Below are 21,200 nucleotides of genomic sequence, written 5' to 3' on the forward strand. Positions count from 1 at the left end.
ATGACTACTAATATCTATGTACCCAATGAGAGGCCATCTAAATATATCAGTCATCTACTGAAAGGGTCACAGCAATAAATTCACAGCAACACAGTGATAGTAGGGGATTTCAACACCCCTTGGATGTTAAAACAGAAACTATGAAATAATTACAGGATTGGTAGAACATTTTTCCATCTAAATTTTTTCTTTTATTTATAAAAAGGAAACACTGACAAAGCCATAGGATAAGAGGGGTACAACTCCACACAATTCCCACCACCAGAACTACATATCCCATCCCCTCCCTTGATATCTTTCCTATTCTCTAACCCTCTGGGAGTATGGACCCAAGGTCACTATGGGATGCAGAAGGTGGAAGGTCTGACTTCTGTAATTGCTTCCCCTCCGAACATGGGCGTTAACAGGTTGATCCACACTCCTACCCTGCCTCTCTCTTTCCCTAGTGGGGCAGGGATGTCAGAGGACCTAGTTGTATTGCTATGTGGAAAACTGAGAAATGTTATACATGTACAAACTTTCCTCCCCAATTAAAAAAATAAATGAATAAAAGACTTTCCATCCTGAGGCTCTAAAGTCCCAGGTTTATTCCCCACCAGCAACACTGTTCAGAACTGAGCCATTTTCTGGCTTGACTCCCCCCAGCCACCCCCCATATGTGTGTGTATGTGTGTGTGTGTATCTCAATAAAATAAAAACAAAATATGCTTTTTAAATGATGTAAAGCTTAGACTCAATAGGACTGGTTCTAGAGTATCTGATATGACCATGGAACAAAGGGTAGTAAGAGACTGAACTTAACTATAACAGTTAATATGCTAAATCCAAGTACGGAAATAAGAACTAATCCCCATCCCCTTCCTGAATGCACCCTTGTTGCACAGGAGAGCAGTTACGCACCAGGAAAGGCTCTGTTCCAGCAGAAGCCATAGTCCCAGAACCAGGAACAGGTATAGGAGGCAGGATGATTTAGGAAGCTCCACTCCCCTCTTGATTGTCCCCAAATCCATCCCCTGACTTTCTTACCCTCTCTCACCTCCACCAGTATAAAAGGCTGGCATTCATCAAAGGAGGGAGGTTTGATTTAAATTAATTAATATAATCTAGCCTCAGCTTGTACAATAATGCAAATCATCCTTCATGTGAATGTTGATGTGACAGATCGTAACTGTCTCTGTCACCAGTCATTGAGCCCTCTTGTTGGCTTCACCACTATATTCCTCAGGATTAATTTCAAATACCAAGGTGTGTGTATACAATTTGAGAACTCATCAACCAATGAATAAATATCTCTCTGTCTCTCTCTCACACACACACATGCCTACAACAAAAAGAACATCTTGCCTTTTGACAAGTTGGATGGAACTAGAGCATATTATTTTGTGAAAAAAGAGAGATAGCAAATGAATTTACTCATATATAGATGGTAAAGAATCCAAACAAACAGCCCAGGAGGTTTCAAGTCCCTGACTTGCAAGCATAAGGTTCCAAGTATGATTCCTGGCATTGCATGTTTCAGAGTGATGCTCTGCTCTGCTCTCTCTCTCCCTCTCTCTTTCTCTCATTTCCTCTCTGCCTCTGATTGAAAAATCTTTAAAAAGTCTTTTAAAAATAAGCAAAATAAACCACCAAATGAAATGATATAAAAATCAACCTGAGATAGAGAAAGGTGATGAAGAGAACCAAAAAAAAAAAAAAAAAAAGCCCACTTGGATAGTGCACTGTTTTGCTATGTGTGCAACCTGGGTTCAAACCCAGCTCTTGTGGTGTTGAAGGAAGCTTGAGTGCTGTGGTCTCTCATTCTCTCTGCTTGTCTCATAAAAAGAAAAGTAATGAAGAAGATGCAGAGTGGATAAAAAAAAAAAGTAAAAGGAGTCAGTAGACTGAGTGATTATAATCTAGCATTAGCAGATGTGGAACTATAATGCTAGGTATGAGACTTACATAATGTCAAAAATCAATGTGTTATCATTTTTTTTCCTTTCTTCTTATTGCCATCAAGTTTATTGTTGGGGCTTGGTGCTTGCACTCAGAATCTACCACTCCCAGCAGTCATTCCTGCCCCCCTTTTCTGTTTTAATTTGACCTAACAGGACAGAGAAATTAAGAAGGGAAGGAAGATATAGAGGCCGAGAGAGAGGGCCAGGCAGTGATGCACCCAGTTAAGCACACATAGTACAAATAGTATGTAGCACAAGAATCCAGGTTTTAGACCCCAGCTTGGCACGTGTTGGGGGATGCTTTGCAGGTGGTGAAGCAGGTCTGCAGGTGTCTATCTTTCTATCTCCCACTCTATCTCAATTTCTATTTCTCTCCATTTCTCTCTATCCTGTCCAGTAAAGTAGAAAAAAATGGCCACCAGGAGCAGTGGATTCACAATGCATGCACGGAGCCCCAGCAATAATCCTGGAGGCAAAAAAAGAAAAAGAGAGAGAGAAAATGAGTGAGACAAATAGACACTTGCAAATCTGCTTTACTGCTCACATCCCCCTCCCCCCCAACAGGTGGGAGTAGGGGACTAAACCTGAGTCCTTGCCATCATAATATGTGTACCTAAGTGGGTGCACCACTACCCAGCCCCCAATATCAATAAAAAATTAGAGCAAGCAAAATGACAGAGAGGTCCCCTGGGTTCTGGTTTAAGAAGGTTGTGAGTCACTCCGGGTCCCCCACCTCCCTGGCCACTGGCAACGGAGGGTGAAGTGGCCCCCTGGGAGATCTAGGGTGGCTCTGCATGATGAGGGCATAGTGCGTGGAGAGGAAGAAGCCACACCAGACTTATCCAGCCCTGGGAGAAGCCTCAGAGGGTCATCTTGTTTAATAGGAGGAATTCAAGCAAGCAGATATACCCATAGCTCAGAAAGAAGGTTGAGGTAATCATTAACCCAAACACAATTCAACACAATGCATAGTTACAGCTTGACCTATTAAGTACTTGATCACAACTGGAAAGTTACCATACAAGGCTTGGTCATGGGTTCACAATGCAATTTTCTCTGGGAGTAAATTACAGGCATGTCAGGGCATCGGGGGAAGGAGCAACTGAGTAAGATCAGGACATTTGTGGCGGTTCTCAAGTTGGCCATACACAATACACAGTAATTCATGGCCTTTGTTTTAAGGGGACAGAGTGGCATGTACAGAAAGGTAGCCCCCATCTGGAGAAGCCATCCATCATTAGTTCACGAGGTCAGGGGGGACCTGTCATTGTCTCTACCTGGGAAGGGGGAGAACTTGTGGTCTACTCACTCAGACTCTCATGGAAACAATGGCCTGGACTTCCTGGACAGTGGGCTCATTTCCCACAGAAGGTGACTAAGGAAGATCCTGAAGTCACATCCTTCCTTAGACAAATGAGTTCACAGCAACATATGGACAATTTATTCTGGAAAAAAAAAAGTCTAGAAAGTAGCTAAAGAACTTTTATACATTTGGGCAAACCAGAATGAAGCACATGGCTGGTACACAACTTCAGCACTAACCCATGCTCAACTCAGCAATCCTGACAGAAACAGGGGTCAAAACTGGGAACCTCTTCCTGATATGTGAAAGGCCTGAACCCCCACATAGAGTACTCCAACAGTTAAGGTCAGCAATGGAGAGATAGGGTCCAAACATCTCATTCTGAAAACCACTTGACAGTCTTGAAAGCCACAAGGTTATAGAAAACTGAGAAGTGGCTTTTTAAATTTTCAACTGAGGAGATTCATGGCTTATAATAAATAAAGTTGTTGATACATGTGTAAAATTTGTTTTTTGGAAAACACTCTCATCCCCAGCCTAATTCCTCCTCCATCATCATGCACCAGGATCCAAAAACTCCACCCAACACCCGAGAGTCCTTTACTTTGTTTCAAAATACACCAAGCCCGGTCCAAGTTCTACATCGTGTTTCTCCTTTCTGTTCTTGTTTCTCAACTCCTGCCCATGAGTGAGATCATCCCATATTCATCCTTCTCTTTCTGACTTAGAATGGTTCCTTCAAGCTCCAGCCAAGATGACATAAAGGTGACATGAATAGTGTTCCGTCGTGTATATATACCACAACTTTGTCAGCCACTCATCTGTTGTTGGGCACCTGGGTTGCTTCCAGGTTGTGGCTATTACAAACTGCGCAGCTACAGATCTTTTTGGATGGAGTAGCGTTTAAGGAGACTACTCACTCATCTGCATGGCGTCTAGCGCAGTAGCTGCCAGTGGTGCCCAGACTTCAGGTGAAGGAGGCTTTAGCTAGAGAACCAAGTAACTGTTTTATTATCAGACACACATCCAGGCGGCTGTTAGGATGCTCTGGGGGTGAGGCCTGGCTCTCCCTCTTGTTTCTGCAGGTGAGCATCTCCCCCTCCCCCCAATTTATGCATCTGCACTCAGGAAACACCCCTTGATCCTCTGGATCAGGTCAGAGGGATTATGCTCCTAGTCCCAGGACACTGTGACAATCCGGGACACAGCTGTAGGAAGACCTTTTCTCTAGGATGGAATCTGCAAAATACCCCCTTCACCCTTCTCAGTGAGATTACAGCTCCTTCCATTCAGGAGCTTTCGGGGTGGGGGTTGCTTCTGGCTTAGACCACTTCCAGGTGTCTCTGGAGGAGTGCTGTTGATGTTTATACCCTTGACTTGGTACCCTCAATTTTGGAGTTGCTTCTAGGGAATTTCTTTCTTTCCAACCAGAGTCCCCTCTGGTCCTCGGTGTCTGCACAACTTCATTCCTGGTGGTCTTTTTTGTTTTGTTTTTTTGATACAGGGTGAGAGACCGAAAGATACGAGAGAGACAAAGACAAGGAGGAGCGCACCTGCAGTTCTCCAGCAGCCCCTCCGGCCGGGGTGCAGACGGCGAGCTCCAGCCGGGTCCTCAGCAAGGAAACCTGGGTGCCAACATCGGTCCCCTGGTGAACTAGATCCCCCAAGTACCAAGTACTGGGCTTGGACTATGGGGAGCAACTGGACAGCCAGGACGGGTGAATAAGGGCTGGATTTGACTCCAGCAATCGGTCCTGGCAAGAGGAGGGCACCCTTGGGGGCCCCAGTGCCCATCCCAATCTTGAGGATCACAGGGCTTCTTACATCGGCGGCTAGTTGGGGCGGAGGAGCTCACCAGATAGGGGGCACCTGCCCTCCCCTCACCAGGCGTGCATTCCAGGTTCTAGTTCTGATATCACCGATTCAAGTCCCAGAACCTCTGGAACATGGGGTGGGGGGCTCAGGTGCTGCTGCAGCATTTCTCCCCCTTCCGTGTTCTGATTTGAATGCAAAGATCGCGAGAGTCGTGAAAGTAATATGGAGCATGTGCGAGACTTGGATGCCAGGAAATGGAAGTCCCGCGAGGCCCACGTGCCGGCGCGACTGAGCCCGCAGGTGGATCAGGCTTTGTGAAAACATCGACTATTGATAAAAAGCCAAAGGGAAGCCGTTGAAACTTTGTTCTAGACCAGGGTTGGGGATATACTTTTTTCCTGCTGAGGGCGATTTGGGGGCATTTGTATTATCATTTGAGGGCCATACAAAAGGATCAACTTAAAAATGAGCATTTACTATCCTATGAAAACGTACAGATTACTTGAATTTTGAGTCCTGCCTGACTCAGATTAGGGTGGGACCAAATGATTTTTCGGTTCACATACTGTTCCATGGCAGGACGTTCCCCACCCCCTCTTCAAGGGGCTCCCATGGGCCTAGAGATAGGAGCAAATCCAGCCCCAGGCTGCTTCATCTTTCCCCACTTTCGCCAGTGACAAGAGCAATAGTACTTAGAAGAATGGAGAGGGGCTTGATGTGGACTAATAACCCCCAGCTTTGGGCTGTGTGCTAAAGCTGCTTTCCCTTTCTGGGTAAGCTTTCTGTGGCTTCAGAACTTTCTACCAGTCTATGCTGTCAGGAATTATGAAGGGTCTGATAATTTATCCTGTTGGCAAACTGACAAGTGAGACTAGTGCAGTTTCAGAGATACAGGCAGGAGACATGAGGCTCCTGGGTTAGAGAAAAAAGCATTTCAGCATTTATTTCTATTGCTGTCAGGACTGGACACCTCCTGCCCCTACCACATCCATCTTCACATCCCTCACGGCCAAGACCTAGGCAGGTAATGCAGATTGGTTTGTGTTATAGACAAGAAGATAAACTTAGAGGAAACCGTAGTCATTTTAGAGGGCTACTAGCTAACCTACCCTTTCTGCTTTTTAAAATACGTGAACTTTATTGCTAAATAAACAATTTTTTGGGAAAAAAATTCTCCAAAATGGTGAATGCGTATGCTTAAAACACAAGCAGTGGGGCTGAGGAGACAGCATAGTGATTATGCAGACTTTTATATACCTGAGGCTTCAGTGCCCAAGCTCCGATTCCCAGCACAACCATAAGCCAGAGCAGAGTAGAAACAAATACATATAGGGGCCGGGTGGTGGCGCACCTGGTTGAGCGCACATGTTATAGTGCCTAAGGGCCAGGTTTACCCCCCTCCCCTTGCAGGAGGAAAGCTTTGCGATTGGTGAAGCACTGCTGCAGGTGTCTATCTCCTTTTCTGTCTCCCCCAACCCTCTCAATTTTGGTCTGTTTCTATTCAATAAAGATAATTTAAAAAATTTAATATATATATATATATATATATATATATATATATATATATATATATATATATAGTAACAGGAGACACAAAAAATCACTTCTCAATATATGGTGGGGTAGAACCTTGTATTAAGAAGTAACTAGAGAAAATTCAGGATATATTTGAAAATTTTTAGATTTCCAAGAGAAACAACATAAAAAAATAGGTAAAACAGAGAACTTTTTTTTTTTTTTCTGTACAAAAAGTATTAAATATCTCCCAGGAAGGGGAACGAAAAAAAAAAAAGCCTAAATTAGTAAGGTTCACTCATTTTCTTTCTGGCTTAGTATTAGCTTCTACCACCCTTCCATTTTGTTATTAAATAACATTTGGGACATTTCTATTGTTACTGGATTATATTCCAGGAGAAGCCCTTCATACTGATGGTTTTAGAATAAGATGTCTGCAAGGTAAAATTGTTTTAAACTTGACTGTTTGTCAGAACTCAAAGAAATGTATGCTAAAAAGGGTAAATTTTGTTGTATGCAATTAAAAACCCAAGGAAGAAGATAATTGGGATTAGAGTATCTTTTTAAGTGCATTAAAATTATTTTTAATAAGCTATTTCAATCTAAGCAAGACGGGTGGGTAAGTATAAATGAAAAAAAAACATAAAACAAGCACTTTATGAACATCTGAAATTCTGGATTTACAATGGAAACGTTGACAGTTTCTGAAATTAAACAGCATTCAATCACTAATTTTCTTCAAGGGTAATATTTGTACCCTGCTGGGCTTATAATTTTGTTTTCTCTTTTTGTACTGCTCATGTGTAAATATTGCAAATTTCATTTGACACAAAAAGGGAAAACAATTTAATTTTGTCTAGGCTAGTGAATGGCAGAGACAATTCTCTAGATGAGGTGATATAAGCTCACTGGCAATGATGTGAGGGGAGAAAAATCAAACCATTTCACATGTATTTGTAACAAGGAAACAAATTTATTGATTTTAAAAGACAAGACACCATTTTGTTTTGAAAAACACAAGAAAGCTAGCCTGAGTTCAAGTCTGAAATATTCAGAAAAATCCTACTAATATCTTTAGTATGTTCCAGTCATTTGTTTAAACAACACACTAAAAGTTAATATATATTTTTATAATTATAAAAGTTCCCCAGTTATTGTACAGTACACAATACAAATTGCCCACAAACTATTATTTAGCTCCTGCCAATTTTGAGAGGACATGATATACTAAAAGATTTAGCATTTCTCACAAAAATCACATCAGGAAATACGTATTTACAAAATCAAATACATTATACAAAAAACCATCACATGTTATTCGGTAAAGATGTTTTTAAATAATTAAAAAGTTTATTCAACTGTAGTCCAAAAACTGGAAAAGAACATTACATTATCTCACACATACAATCTCTACAAAAGTTGCTTACCTCATTTACATAATATATTCAGTCGATTGTAAAATAAATGCTCAAATATCTCCTAGTGTTACTATGTTTCTGTGCTTGTGGGACTGAATAATGTAATCTGCCACTTACTAAGTGAAATTTAAATGATGGCACTTAAAAAAAAATACAGTATCTTAAAAAAACACAATGAAAGAAGTTTTTTACCTAGAAGGTACGAAAGCCCTGAGTGATAGTAGAATTACTGATTGGTAAGCACTACAATTAACCTAATTAAAAGTTTACCACCCCAGGCACAAATTTCCAAGTTTTCTCAAGGCACTCACTTAAAGTTTCTGTAACCAACGCATTGGTCACCACCATAGGTCCCAATTGATGATGGAGATGAGTAGAGAAAAAAATTTGCTTTGGTACAAAAGATGCTTTTTAAATGAATAAAATTCAATCCTCCTTTATCAAGTCATTTAAAATTGTGTTTAGCAGGTGAAAACAAGGCAATCATTTGTTCAAAACTATTAATTCATTGAAGAAGAAATTTACTTGGTTATCAACAGTCAATGGGAGTTTTCATTTTCTCTTTCCTCCCCAGAATCATAATTCTTCTGACAAAGATTTGTTGTCCTCATTGTTGAGCTACATAAACAATTCTTACCAAAGATTTCATTACTCAGGGCTTCCAATCCCAACATCATAATTTATTTTTAAAAAAAAGAGGGAAAAAAGAACCAAATTAGAAAAGATTGACAAAACACTTTTTTTTTCCCCAAAGTAAGACACATTACCAATTACTTCAAATGAAAAAAAAAAAAATCCTAGGCAGTCACTTTGTAAGTGGCTTTTACTATTTAAGTAAAATTGGTAAACTAAACTCAGGTCTACTGGCACATAAAATCACTAGCAGCAATGATCAAGGCATGCAAACTGAGAAGCATTTACAGTAAATCATCATGAAGAATTCAAAAGAAGAGAGTTAAATTAAAACCCTTTGAGTATTGCATGTTAACACATGAGTAATTTGCAATGGTTTGACTTCCTAAACTGCCTTAAAAAAAAAGCAACGTTATGACAAACTTGCACTATGTTATGGATGTCTATTCACCAGACATTAGAGTGGGGTACACTCTTAGTGGTGCCTAGCTCAGGCAGTGCAAGCACATCTGCAGAGTATGCTGGTCTCATGTTCTATCACACAGGGGACAAGTAAGGTCCAGAACATGGGGAGCGTTCCTTGAACAAAGTCAGCAACTGTGTAAGCAGACTGACATTTTTAAATATCAGAAGCAGCCACATAGCATCTCCTGACAGATGAGCTTAAAATCAAGTGCTTTGCTCTCCATTCTACCTATATATATATGTATATATATATATATATGTATATATATAAATCTCTCTCTCTTTTTACTTTGACAAAGTCCCAAGGTTTTAGAGCATAGATTAAGATTATGCCCTCTCTGGAATTTCCAAACAGCAATTTACAGGATTTAACTCCAAGGTCTCATTGCCCCCCAAGAGTTCAGCTTTTCTTTAATCACCTGAACTCATTTATGCCTAAGGCTTCACTTATGACGACGATCCTTTCTAAAGCTGGATACATGAGATCTTTTATTTTGTTTTGGACAAAGCAAAAAAAAAGAAAGAAAGAAAAGAAAGAAAAAAAGAAATGTAACCCTTTCTTTATCATACCTTTTAAAGGCAATGTAGGTACTTTCAATGTGCAGGGATCAGTTGTGACATAGGTCTACAGACCCATGTTATATGTCTTTCTTTTCTAGTGTCATGATGCTAGAAAAGTTGTGTTTTTTTTCTTTTTCTGTAAACAGTACACTTACTTAGATGGCAGTGAATATTTGGGAATAAATATATCAAGCCCTCTTGAAGAAAATTAAGAGTTGTATATAAAATGCAAGTGTTCAGCTTGGAAACACTTTCTCTTCCTTTCCCCCCACCCCCTTAAAAAAAACAGTATAATTATACATTTGGATATAGAGTATATTTTTACCGGACTAAGTCTAAATAAATGATCTGAAAGGCTTTTGTCCCCCATTGTATATCTTACAATGCTCAAAGGGTTAATACAAGGCAATACATCAAAGGGCTCTTCTAATACTAGAACTAAGCGCTGAATTAATGCTTCTATTCCAGTTTTTTTTTTTTAAATCACCAAACTTGCAGAAGTACAAGGATTCATTAGTTAACTTGTTCTAATCATATTTATGAAGGTTGGTCTGACCCTGTGACAAGCCCAATCTTTAATAGCACTGCATGTCAACCTGTCTCCCCCATGTTCTCATGTGATCCACACAAATCAAAATTTCTGATTTTAACTTTGTTGATAGTAGCTTTTGTTTGCCAAGAATTTGTGGGAGGAGGTCAATTTAGTCTATAACCACTGCCTCTAACTGTATACAAAGGTGACTTGCCAGAGTTTTTCACTTTCTACTCGTGTCCACATAAGGAGGACCAACATCACAGTGACACACGTTTTTTTTTTTTTTCCTTTTACACTAATGTTTCAAGCACAGCATTATTTTAGACATTTCAAATATATCATCTGAGGAATTTTTAAAAACTTGAAAATGCATCACGTTTAACACTTCTAGGAAGTGCACTCATGTAAAAAGGTTCATGATTACAGTAATGAAACTGTACTCATTCCTGAATGACTTTGACAGCATTCTATAAGAACATATTCATTTTCACTCATCTACTACAAATCAAAGGCAGTCAATGTTGCACACTAATAATTTTAGGTATGCAGTGTTAAAACCATTTTCTAAAACTTACTTTTGTTTTTAAAGTACACCATCTAGAGAGAGGTGCATGAACCGTGCTATACAGTACAAGAAAAAGCACAAAAAGAAAAGCAGATTTCTGAAAAGGCAGTAAGACTTATACAGTCAGTCCAAACATAGTTTGGATGAAAATCCTGAAAAGTGACCAGCAACTTGATATCCAAAGAAAAAAAATTAAATTGGGCCCTGTGTCCTGAAGAGGTGGTTCACCCATTTCACCCTATTGTTAACTGGCTTCATGAATGGAAGTCTCTTGGGCATGACTCTCAAAGAATATTTGAAGATCTCATTACACTCAATCATATTATGTGGGATACCCCCCCCCAAAACTTAAAAATAATCTTCCTTTTAGTTTCCCTCATTACAAGTGTAGCATTTGGTCTTTGTAGCTATTTTTCATGACTAGTGTTTGATAACAATGTCAATGCACATAAGTCCTTAAAATGTGTACCTATCAAGACATCCACTCTGTTGAGTTTTAGTATGTAATATTTAGAAAACATTCAACAAATGCACTGAATGTGATAACTCTATTTGCTTCAGTATGATTGTTTTAATCTAATATATCTTAAGAGCTTTCAAAATCACCAAAGATGGATATGTGTGACTGTATATGACACACATAGTGTGTGTGTGTGTGTGTGTGTGTGTGTGCGCGCGCGCATACAAGTACATCTTACTGTAGACTACAAATAACTGGAAGTAGCATGGATCATTGATATCAGAACCATCTCTACCAGTATCAAAGAACTACTTCTAATTTTTTACAAAAGATATTTTTAGTGAGTCAAGATGGAGTATAATATTCATTCATGTCCAATCTGTTCTAATTTAGAACCAAACCATAAACAACTGGAAGAAATGTTGAATCCCAGAGGGCCCCCAATACCTAACTTCCATCAATAAAAATTTACTCATTATCAGATTCTTCTAATCATACACATATATCCAAACACTAAATTAAAGGAAACTTTGACTAAATATACATAAAATCATTGAATAAAACAATATGAAACCAGTAAATACATCTGGGCCTAACACAGACACAGTATAGTTCTGGGGACTGGGAGAGGGATACAGGAGAGCAAAAAGATTTAGAAAGGAGACTTGAAATACAGAGTGTTTTTCTTTTTCACCCCATTTAAACTTTACCTGTAAATGTTTCCTAATGCACAAAGAAGTACACAAAATAGTCTTTGCAGCTTAGGGTGTTATTATTTAAAATTTTGCCTTTTGTGTGATGGTGCAAGTTAACTGCTTTTTTGGGAAAGATAAAGGGGGAATGGATGATCACTTAAATGCTATTTAGATGAAGGTGATGCTAGGAAGCCAGTGAAGACTTTTACATATATGACTGTGTTGTATAATATAATATTTGAATTGATTAAAAAATTACATCTAAAACACTTAGAAGTTTGCTTAAGAAACTTTGTTGACCTTAGTTATTTGAATAGTCTAAGGCAATCGAGCAATAGCAGTTGAAATATATATTACCCGATAAGCCATTTGGTATTTTTAACTTTACAGGTTGGCTCACCCTCCTCTTACCAACCCCCCACCCCCTATCCCCCTAAAACTGGAAAGATAAAAACATCTTAAGTTTAATATAGGCCTTATTAATAATCTGTATCATTTTGTGCTTTCCCTATTTTTGGCTTTATGTATTTGTTTTGATTAGTTTTTTTTGTTATACCTATTTAAATATGAGAATGTGCCTACTTTTTTTTTTGTTAATAATTTGAGTGCTTAAAAGAACCTTGACTTTTCATGCAAATTAGAAAGAGGATGGTGCATCCACTCTAGGATCTCACCTTCTGACTTTGTAGCTGACTCGTGGCCACAGGCACTTGTGTATGCCTGTGGACACACAGACAGTGAGACACACAGACAAACATGCAGACTGAAAAGATGCACTTCAATTAAATACCTGCTAATTTTGTTAGCTTTCTTAAACTACAGCTCGATAAGAATGGCCTAAAACATACATGATTTTATGTAACAAGTTGGTAATTAAAACTAGTTTGTTACTCTACACCCTTAAGCAATTCAATTTGTAATCAAGTAATACTCAACTCTAAGGAAAAAAAAATTAAAAAGGTTCACGGTCACTCAAAGAGTGATTATTATTATTATTTTTTGTCATTCTGTTTTGCTTTGATGTCCCTAAATTTCCTTTGAAGAACATGTCACCTGTCCTTACTTGGGGAATCTGAAAATGACAAGCAAACCTTGTCAAGTGGATTGAAGAAGAATTCTCATGAACAAAATAAGCCTTACTAAACCTTAGCTTCAGTTCTGTTTTAAGGCACCATGTAATCGCCGAGGTACGATGATCCCTGATGTACATTCTTCAATGGCACTGGTCCATCCAGCCACCTATCCAATCCTACAGAATTGGGGATAAGCAACAGCATGGTGTGCCAGTTACACTGCCTTCAGGTTCTGTTTAAAATTTAAATCCACATACTTTAGAAACCAGTAAATATTTTTGAAGGAAATAATGATATGCAGGTTGCTACATTCCTTGCATTCTATAATTTTTTTTTTATAATAGCAGCACATTGAACTACTATTAGGAAAATGACCTGGAATAAAAGAAAGTCATCCAAATGGAATGGTTTCCTGTATCTCCAGCTCAGCATAAGTAGCATGTACACTTAAAAAAAAGTCAAGTCATTTTTTTTTTCAGCTTCAATATCTAACTATAACAGCCCCACTCAACAGCAGAATGCATCTGTGCAGTGGTCCCAAGTACAGAATCAGTAGTCTTTAAACAGAGGAATTGGTATGCAGATAACAGTTAAAGTTCAATATTTAACGGAAGCTTGCATTAACGTGGTTTAATAATTATGTACACAAAATATGTACATATTAGCATAATCTCTTGCAGTTTTGTCATTTACACTGAACTGATAAATGCACAGCCCAATTTTTCTTCAGAGAAAAATAGATGACCTCCCCAACCCTCTAGCACTATAATAAAAAGGCTCTGTATTCTCTCTCCATACTCCAAAATGTTATCAAAATAGTGTCTTGTGGTTCTGTCCAATGAAAAGCACCTTTCAAAAGCAAATTTGATGCATCTGCTGCCAACTGGGCATGCCTCCAGTGTAAATCAAAGAAAATTCATTTCTTTTGATATTTCACAGAAGTGCATCTAATTAAAAACTTACACATGAAATCATACACCAAGACTAACACTCAACAATAAAATATTTTAAGCTACAAAAATGTAAATTACTTTTTCATCATAAGAAAACAAAGACATCAAGTGTTGTAAAAATCCTTCTTGACACCTGAAACTAAGGGGGAGGGGGGAAAACTCATCATTAAAAGACAAATAATTTTTTACGTTAAAAAAAAAGGAGTGGGGGACTGACTGGCAAAATACATACACCCATTCCATTTCACAACTCCAAAAAGGAAATGTTCAGCACAGATAGAATTTGACAACAGTCGACCTTCAGGCTTATTAAATTTTCAACTTAAGCCCATTATCAACAGGGTTAATGTTAGCTGGAAAAATATGCTTTAATATTCTCTAGACTGCAGTGTACGTATTTCCTGTTGCGCTGCACTGCCTGATAGTCTGAGTACTTGTAACGATGTGCTCACTGTGGATGGGATTCAGGAGGCTTGGCTGCACGCTGTTCTCCAAGACAGGCTGCATGCAGCCCACGGGGAATGCCTGGTTCAACTCGGTTTTCTCTCTTTTGGCTTGGGGTTCTGAGGAGTCATCAAGTTCTTCATCCATTTCACTTTCCACTTCACTGCCTTCATCTGCACAAAGAAACCATACCATGACTATTACCAGAAGGCAAGTGAAAACCGTGATCAGTGTGTGCTTTGGAAATATAGTTTCAAACAGAAAGGTGGGGGAGGGAGAAAGTGGGAGGGAGGGAGGGAGAGAGAGAGAGACATAGAGATAGATATAGAGTCAGCTCATATACAGCTTTACTACTATGTAGGATTCTCCTCAGAAGAGTGTAGAGAATAGCTATTCATGAGTAGTAAATTTATGAATACTGGGGAATACACTTCTGCCTTAGAAAACATTTTACTTTACCTTTAATATGTTTTGTTTAGTCAAAAAGGATATGCATATGATCATGCAAAATACCTTACCTATCAATAAAATAAAACTTTGTTAGATTTTTTTGACTTACTATAATGACTTGTGTAAACAGAGTTAGATATTTTATGAAATCATGCATAGATCTAGTAGGTATTTCTTAGTAAGATTATTATTATTATTTTTTTAGTCAGATTATATTTAACTCTTTCTAAGAAGTGTTGAATCTACATGGTGGTTATCAGGAGGGGGGGCACTTTGGTGATGAATATGATGTCTTTATACATACCATGTGTGGCTATGAAAATATGCCACTAAAGTCTTAGAATTATAAACCATTGTTAAATCCCCAATGATAGAAATTTAAAACATAGGATTCTTTTTTTTATTTGCTACCAGAGTTGTCACTGGGGCTCAAAGTCTGCACAATTATACCATTTTTGGTGTCGACAGATAGACAGACATAGAGGTAGATATAGATATTGATGGCCCCTGTTCTGTGGGTGAGTAAGATCACACAAGGTCAATCCTGATAATAAGGACAGGACAAGTCACCCTGTTTCCTGACTCCCTCTCCATTATCTTTCTGTACCTGAGGTAACAGAAGTGATCTCCCTCATGGGCACAACTTAAGAAACAAGAACAGAAGGGGAAACACAACGTAAAACTTGGACTGACGGGGCTTATTGCACAAAAGCAAAGGACTCTGGGGGAGGAAGTCAGGAAGAGGGCTTGTGGGGGGCAGGAGGTGAGGGGTAAGAGGAATTTTTAGGTCCTGGTACATAATGATGGACTTAATTTTGGGGTTGGGGTAAGAGTGTTTTGCAGACCATCTACCTCTAGGTCTATTTGTAGATGCCAGGATTGTGGGTGCTGGAGAACAATCCACAGACTCTCACTCAAGTTCCTGAGGGCAAATTAATCCAACTCCATGTACATTTTTGTTCCTGGGATGAATCAAAGATATTTCCTAGAAACCCACCCAAGGATATGGACATTCAATACAAAGAATATAAAATCTGTTGCTACCAGAGTATACTTCAGAATGTTTAGCACTTCACAAAGAAATTAGGTGCCACTCAGTATTTGGCCATGTAGTAATCCTCTTCCTGCCTCTCAGCACCAGGGATGAAATACCCCTGAGTATAGCAGATTGCTTTTATGTTGCACTTGGGCTTCAAATGCCACCTTTCTTGCTCTGAATTTGCAGGTTTATCTTATCAGTAGCTTACTTCACTGAGTGCTAGTTGGCTGATTCTATCATTCATATATATATATATGCAGCAACAATATATTGAAGCTGCCATTTCCTACCTTTCCTTTACTATTATGCATATTAATAAAATGCTTGCAGAACTGGCAGAGATTGGGGGACGGGGTGTTTATGTGGGAGTGATGGTAATAAATAATGACATTCGCTAGCATACACAAGTTTTCTACCACCATAGAGACAAATAGGCTGAACACCAAGTGCCCTCAACCAGGCTGCTATGCAGAACAGTTTTGTCTCTCTTATGCAGATTTCATGAGTCCTTCCCCATGACTCCATTTCACCACTAACTCAAGCTCAGTTCGAAAGGACTAGTTGTGTAGTTCTGCTCAATTGCTGTGCACTTCATTCTTGTCTGCAGAACTCAGTTCCTTAAAACAGCAAGCTAGCCCCATCATTTTGTTCCTAGAAAGGCCTATATTTTCTTTTTTTAGATTAATCTGTTTAAAAAACAAAACACAACAAAAAAAGAAAACCAGCACTTCTCAGCTCTGATTTATGTTGGTACCCAGAATTGAACTCGAGTCCAAAAGCCTCAGACATGACAGTGCTTTGAACAGCCACTATGTTTTTTTCCTTGGCCCAGTCTATATTTTCTGTCATGTTTGGCTATTTATAGTTCTACACTTTAAAAAAATGTTTTAGCATTCTTATCAAGATTGTTGTTGTTCATCTGTACTCTACTTCAACCTCATTTTCCCTCGAGTTCTATTCTTATTGTGCAGTTTTAGAGATCATGAGTTTTTAGAAACATATATTATCATCTCTCCAGACAATAACCTGGGCCCACCTACATGTCAGATGTCAGACACAGGCTAAAACTAGTAAAGTCATGGGGCCCTTGGAATATACCTAAAATATACCTACTAGCTTTTTCCAAAGTGGAGACCCCAAATATTCATCTACAATATTCCAGCCTTTAGGCTTATAATTAGTCAACAATTTGTTTGGCTTTATATCTTAACTTTTTTTCACCCATCAGGTTCCAGATGATACTATGATATCAAAGGGACTTTCCTGGACAGACGACCCCACCATGTGTCTTGGAGCCCTGCCTCCCCTGATCCCTACCCTAGAGGTTACACAGGCTCCTAATCTGAATATGGGCCCCAGATCAGATCAAATTGATAGGGTTTACAGTCAACAATATTTATATACCTTTCCCATATTTGGGAGCTACTATCTTCCTTGATCCAGCTTTCTAGCCCTTTTTCCAGCCATGACATCATCGCCCAAGACAGTAACTTGGATCCACCTGCATATCGTATGTCAGGCTCAGAAAAAACAGAACAAAACAAACAAACAAACAAACAAACAAAAAAACTGGTATAGTCATGGGCCCTTTGGAATATAACTAAAATAGGCCTACTAGCTATCTACAAAACAGACACTCCCAAATCTTCATCTGCACTATTCCAGCCTTTGGGTTCATGATTGGTCAACAATTTGTATGGCTTTATATGTTAATTCTTCTTTCAGTCACCAGGTTCCAGATACTACCATGATGCCAACGGGACTTCCCTGGGCAATCAAACCCACCAATGTGTCCTGGAGCTCCACTTTCCCAGAGCCCCACCCCACTAGGGAAAAAAAGAGACAGGCTGGTAGTATGGATGGACCTATCAACACCCATGTTCATTGGGGAAGCAATTACAGAAGCCAGACCTTCCACCTTCTGCACCCCATAATAACCCTGGGTCCATACTCCCAGAGGGAGAGAATAGGAAAGCTATAAGGGGAGGGGATGGGATATGGAGTTTCGGTAGTGGGAATTATGTGGAGTTGTACCCCTCTTACTCTATGGTTTTTGTCACTGTTTCCTTTTTATAAATAAAAATAAAAAAAGAAATAAACAACAAAAATAAAGAAATACACCTAAACTATGAAGGTTGAACAATACACTTCTTACTTGGGAAAAAAAAAAAAAGAATAGGGAAGCTATCAAGGGAGAGGACCGGAAATGGAGCTCTGGAGGTGGGCACTGTGTGGAAATGTACCCCTCTTAGCCTATGGTCTTGTCAATATTTCCATTTTACAAATAAAAATTAAAAAAAAAAGAAAGGAACATATATTGTTATAGTAGAGTGGCAGTAATGGTGACATTAATATTTCAGAAGTTTACATGTTATCCTTTTAGTTCATACCATTACTGATCTTGCTTTTACAGAAAACTTCATTCTTTTTACTTAGCTCTTTTTCCAGTGAAAAGTGTGAGCAGGTGGTACAAACAGGCTGAGGGATCTTTCTTTTGAGTGTTTCAAATGAAAATATTTGGCACAATTTTCCTTTTTTTTTTTTTTTTAAAGACTCTGGAGTTAGTCACAAGTAACCTTTTGGTATTTGAAATGAACTTCTGGAGAAAGTCAAAATGAGTCTGTAACTGCATTGCTATTAAATTATTGCAACTAACATATCTCACATAAAGTAGGCATAGGGAATGGAGAAATAATGAAGGATTCCAAAAGAAATAACTGTCATATTCATCTAAAATTTGACATCATTTCCACAAAATAAGAGTGCTGTAGATACATACTAAGAGCATTTCTCCAGAAAAAAAAATCAGAATCAGTAAAAATGTACATTATTTTCAGTTCTTACCTTTATCTAGATTTCCTGGAGACACAGCATTTAAATCACCAAACTGTAAAAACAACAGTCATTTGTGCAACAGTTAGTACCAAGCAGGATAAAATAATAATCTATCAGTCTGGGATAAAAACACCACATTATGACTTTTCAAAACTGTAAGCCAGGGACCATTTTGGTCTCTACCTAAGTAGGTCACATAATTTTCCAATCAAACTTGTCGAATCCGAACAGCTTAAATGATGTCACAATTTAGCTGTCTTAGTCACTTTGCAAAAGGGTAACAATTTACTCTGCCTTCCATGTTTCATTTTACTTTAAAAAATTATTATTTCATGTTATAATAGTGAATAAATAGGGACCTGATGGTCTAGATGAAGATGGACGTGGTGGGAAATTTCAATAGCTCTGAGGAAGCAGGGCACATCAGCTCAGCACTGGACACTTCCCTGGACATAGCCCAAAAGTCCATGTAGAAGCTACACTAGAGAAACAAGACCAGCCAACTTGGCTCAACTGTATCTTCCAAGCCTTTATCAGTAGAAATGAAAAAGGATAATAGCAGCCCCAAAGACACAAGTACATTTACAAAATCTTTAATCTGAAATTTTTCTTCTTGTAATTTGATATTCTTATTTATGAAAATAATGAGGTCTCACTTTTTAAAATGAAAGCTGTTCTTAGCATTACTCTTACAGACAACAACAACAAAAGATCTTAAGACCATATGGAATAATTAATAGCCTCCAGCTTATATTTTATCTTGGTTCAAAGTTTGTTGATAATTTTACAGAGAAAAAGCACTTTGAGAGTCGGAGGTGAATAAAGATGGACACACTACTTTAAAAATAACAGTAGCAGTAACAAACTAATCAGACAAGGTAAACTGAAACCTAAACATATCCATTTTTAAATGATAATCATTACATTTTTTTTCAAAGCTAAAGATTCATATTAAGTCATTATTAGAAATTCAGATTTCTCAACAGGCTTAGAAAGGGTGAGATGGAAATTCTACTTACATTCGGAAGTTTGCTTATAAAGAGTTCCATGATAGGAGTATATTTTTCATCTACAAGGTATGTCTATAAAGTAATAAAACTGATCTTATTTTGCAAACACACACATTATTTTTTTAAACCTAAACATGTATTATGCTTCATAGTTGCTACCTGGGGAGTTTATACATATATTTCAAGGTCCAAGGCACTGGACTTTCTCTTTGACAGTTTCATGAGTTAGTGTATTGCTCAAGAAAGCCTATCTTGATCCAATTATTTCCTCCAGACAGCATAGGGAAACAGGAAAATGTGTCACGACTTTTCCAACAACCCAATAAAATCCAATTCTTTGCCACAATTTAGGGATCAGACATGTTGTGCTATTTCAGTCTTTATTATCATTTCTCAGCAGCCTGGAGACATTTAAAATCCAGCCATTCTACAACATATTGAGCCATGGCAGTTTTACCAGGACAAATATGTATCTTCCTAAGGTGGCTGCTTTGAAAGAGACAAAGGTGTCCTGGATACATAACTCATAGTGTGTCTGTTTGAAAGACTGTCCCACTTCATTATATCCTAATGAGTGACAAACATAAAATCATAAATGCTGAACTGTTATTTTCAAGTTGTTATAGATAACATGAGTCAGAATTTAAATTTGTAGGGTTTCTTGAGTTAAACACTGTCACTGAAACAACACCAACAAGAAAACCACAATGGAACTTTAAAAACCTATCTTTATCTGCACATATTATAACTATCAACAGAAAATGTCTAACTGACAAGACATGGTATGATTTTTCTCTTTTAAGTGACTATTTAATGAGACTTAAGATCCAATTCTGGAAACAAGTTGGCATTGATGGCTGTAAATATGCTTCCATCAATTTACAATGAATGGTTTGGGAAAAATTCTTAAAGTTGTGTGAGGCTAAGTTATTATCAATGCGGTGTTCAACAATTACCACACAAGGTGGCTAGAAACTCTGGAGACATCTGAAATGTCACTTCAAGAAAATACCGAAGGACTGCTTCTGTTGCCAACAGTGGCCTGGGAGTGGGGGTTCTGTATGTAGTATCTCGCCCAACATCCTGGCCAGAAGTCCTTCGTTGAGACCCGGCATAAGACATGCCCAAGCAGGGTTCTAGTTTTTATTTTCTCTCCCTCTCCCTCTCTCTGTGAGTCATTAAAAAGTGAGCAAAATAACAATGTTAACTTTCTTAGTACAGATTTTCCTCACAAAGTTTCTGCTTATTCTGAACTAGTTCCTGTGATTTTTCAGAACTCTGAAAGCCAAAGTAAAACAAATGAAATCTTAGTGGTAGTATTATTGCACTTCCCCAAATAAACAAAACACCATTTGCATACACACTAAGTACTGTTTGCTTGTGGCCATGCTTTGTGCTCTGTTCAAAATATTAGAACTGGGCTGGGGAGACAGCATAATTGTTCTGCAAAAGACTTTAAAGCCTAAGGCTCAGAGGTCCCAGGTTCAATCC

The 21,200-nt window shown here is 38.4% G+C and overlaps 1 protein-coding gene across 4 annotated transcripts in view; it reads right to left on the reverse strand.

The window, feature by feature from the left end:
- Positions 1-7,524: 7,524 nt before the first annotated feature.
- RFX3 (regulatory factor X3) overlaps positions 7,525-21,200 on the reverse strand; it is a 351,181-nt gene continuing 337,505 nt past the window's right edge. For 3 of the 4 annotated variants that reach the window (XM_060199778.1, XM_060199779.1, XM_060199780.1), the window contains 3 exons: positions 19,719-19,781; positions 18,709-18,751; positions 7,525-14,548 (listed from right to left, as the gene is read on the reverse strand). In XM_060199778.1, the coding sequence (XP_060055761.1) occupies positions 14,310-14,548; positions 18,709-18,751; positions 19,719-19,781 (345 nt within the window). In that variant the 3' untranslated portion in view covers positions 7,525-14,309. The remainder of the gene's footprint in view (positions 14,549-18,708; positions 18,752-19,718; positions 19,782-21,200) is intronic. The other variant, XM_007525730.2, reaches the window with a different exon arrangement.

Source organism: Erinaceus europaeus, chromosome 10 (assembly GCF_950295315.1).
Source record: "Erinaceus europaeus chromosome 10, mEriEur2.1, whole genome shotgun sequence".
Classification (NCBI taxonomy): domain Eukaryota; kingdom Metazoa; phylum Chordata; class Mammalia; order Eulipotyphla; family Erinaceidae; genus Erinaceus; species Erinaceus europaeus.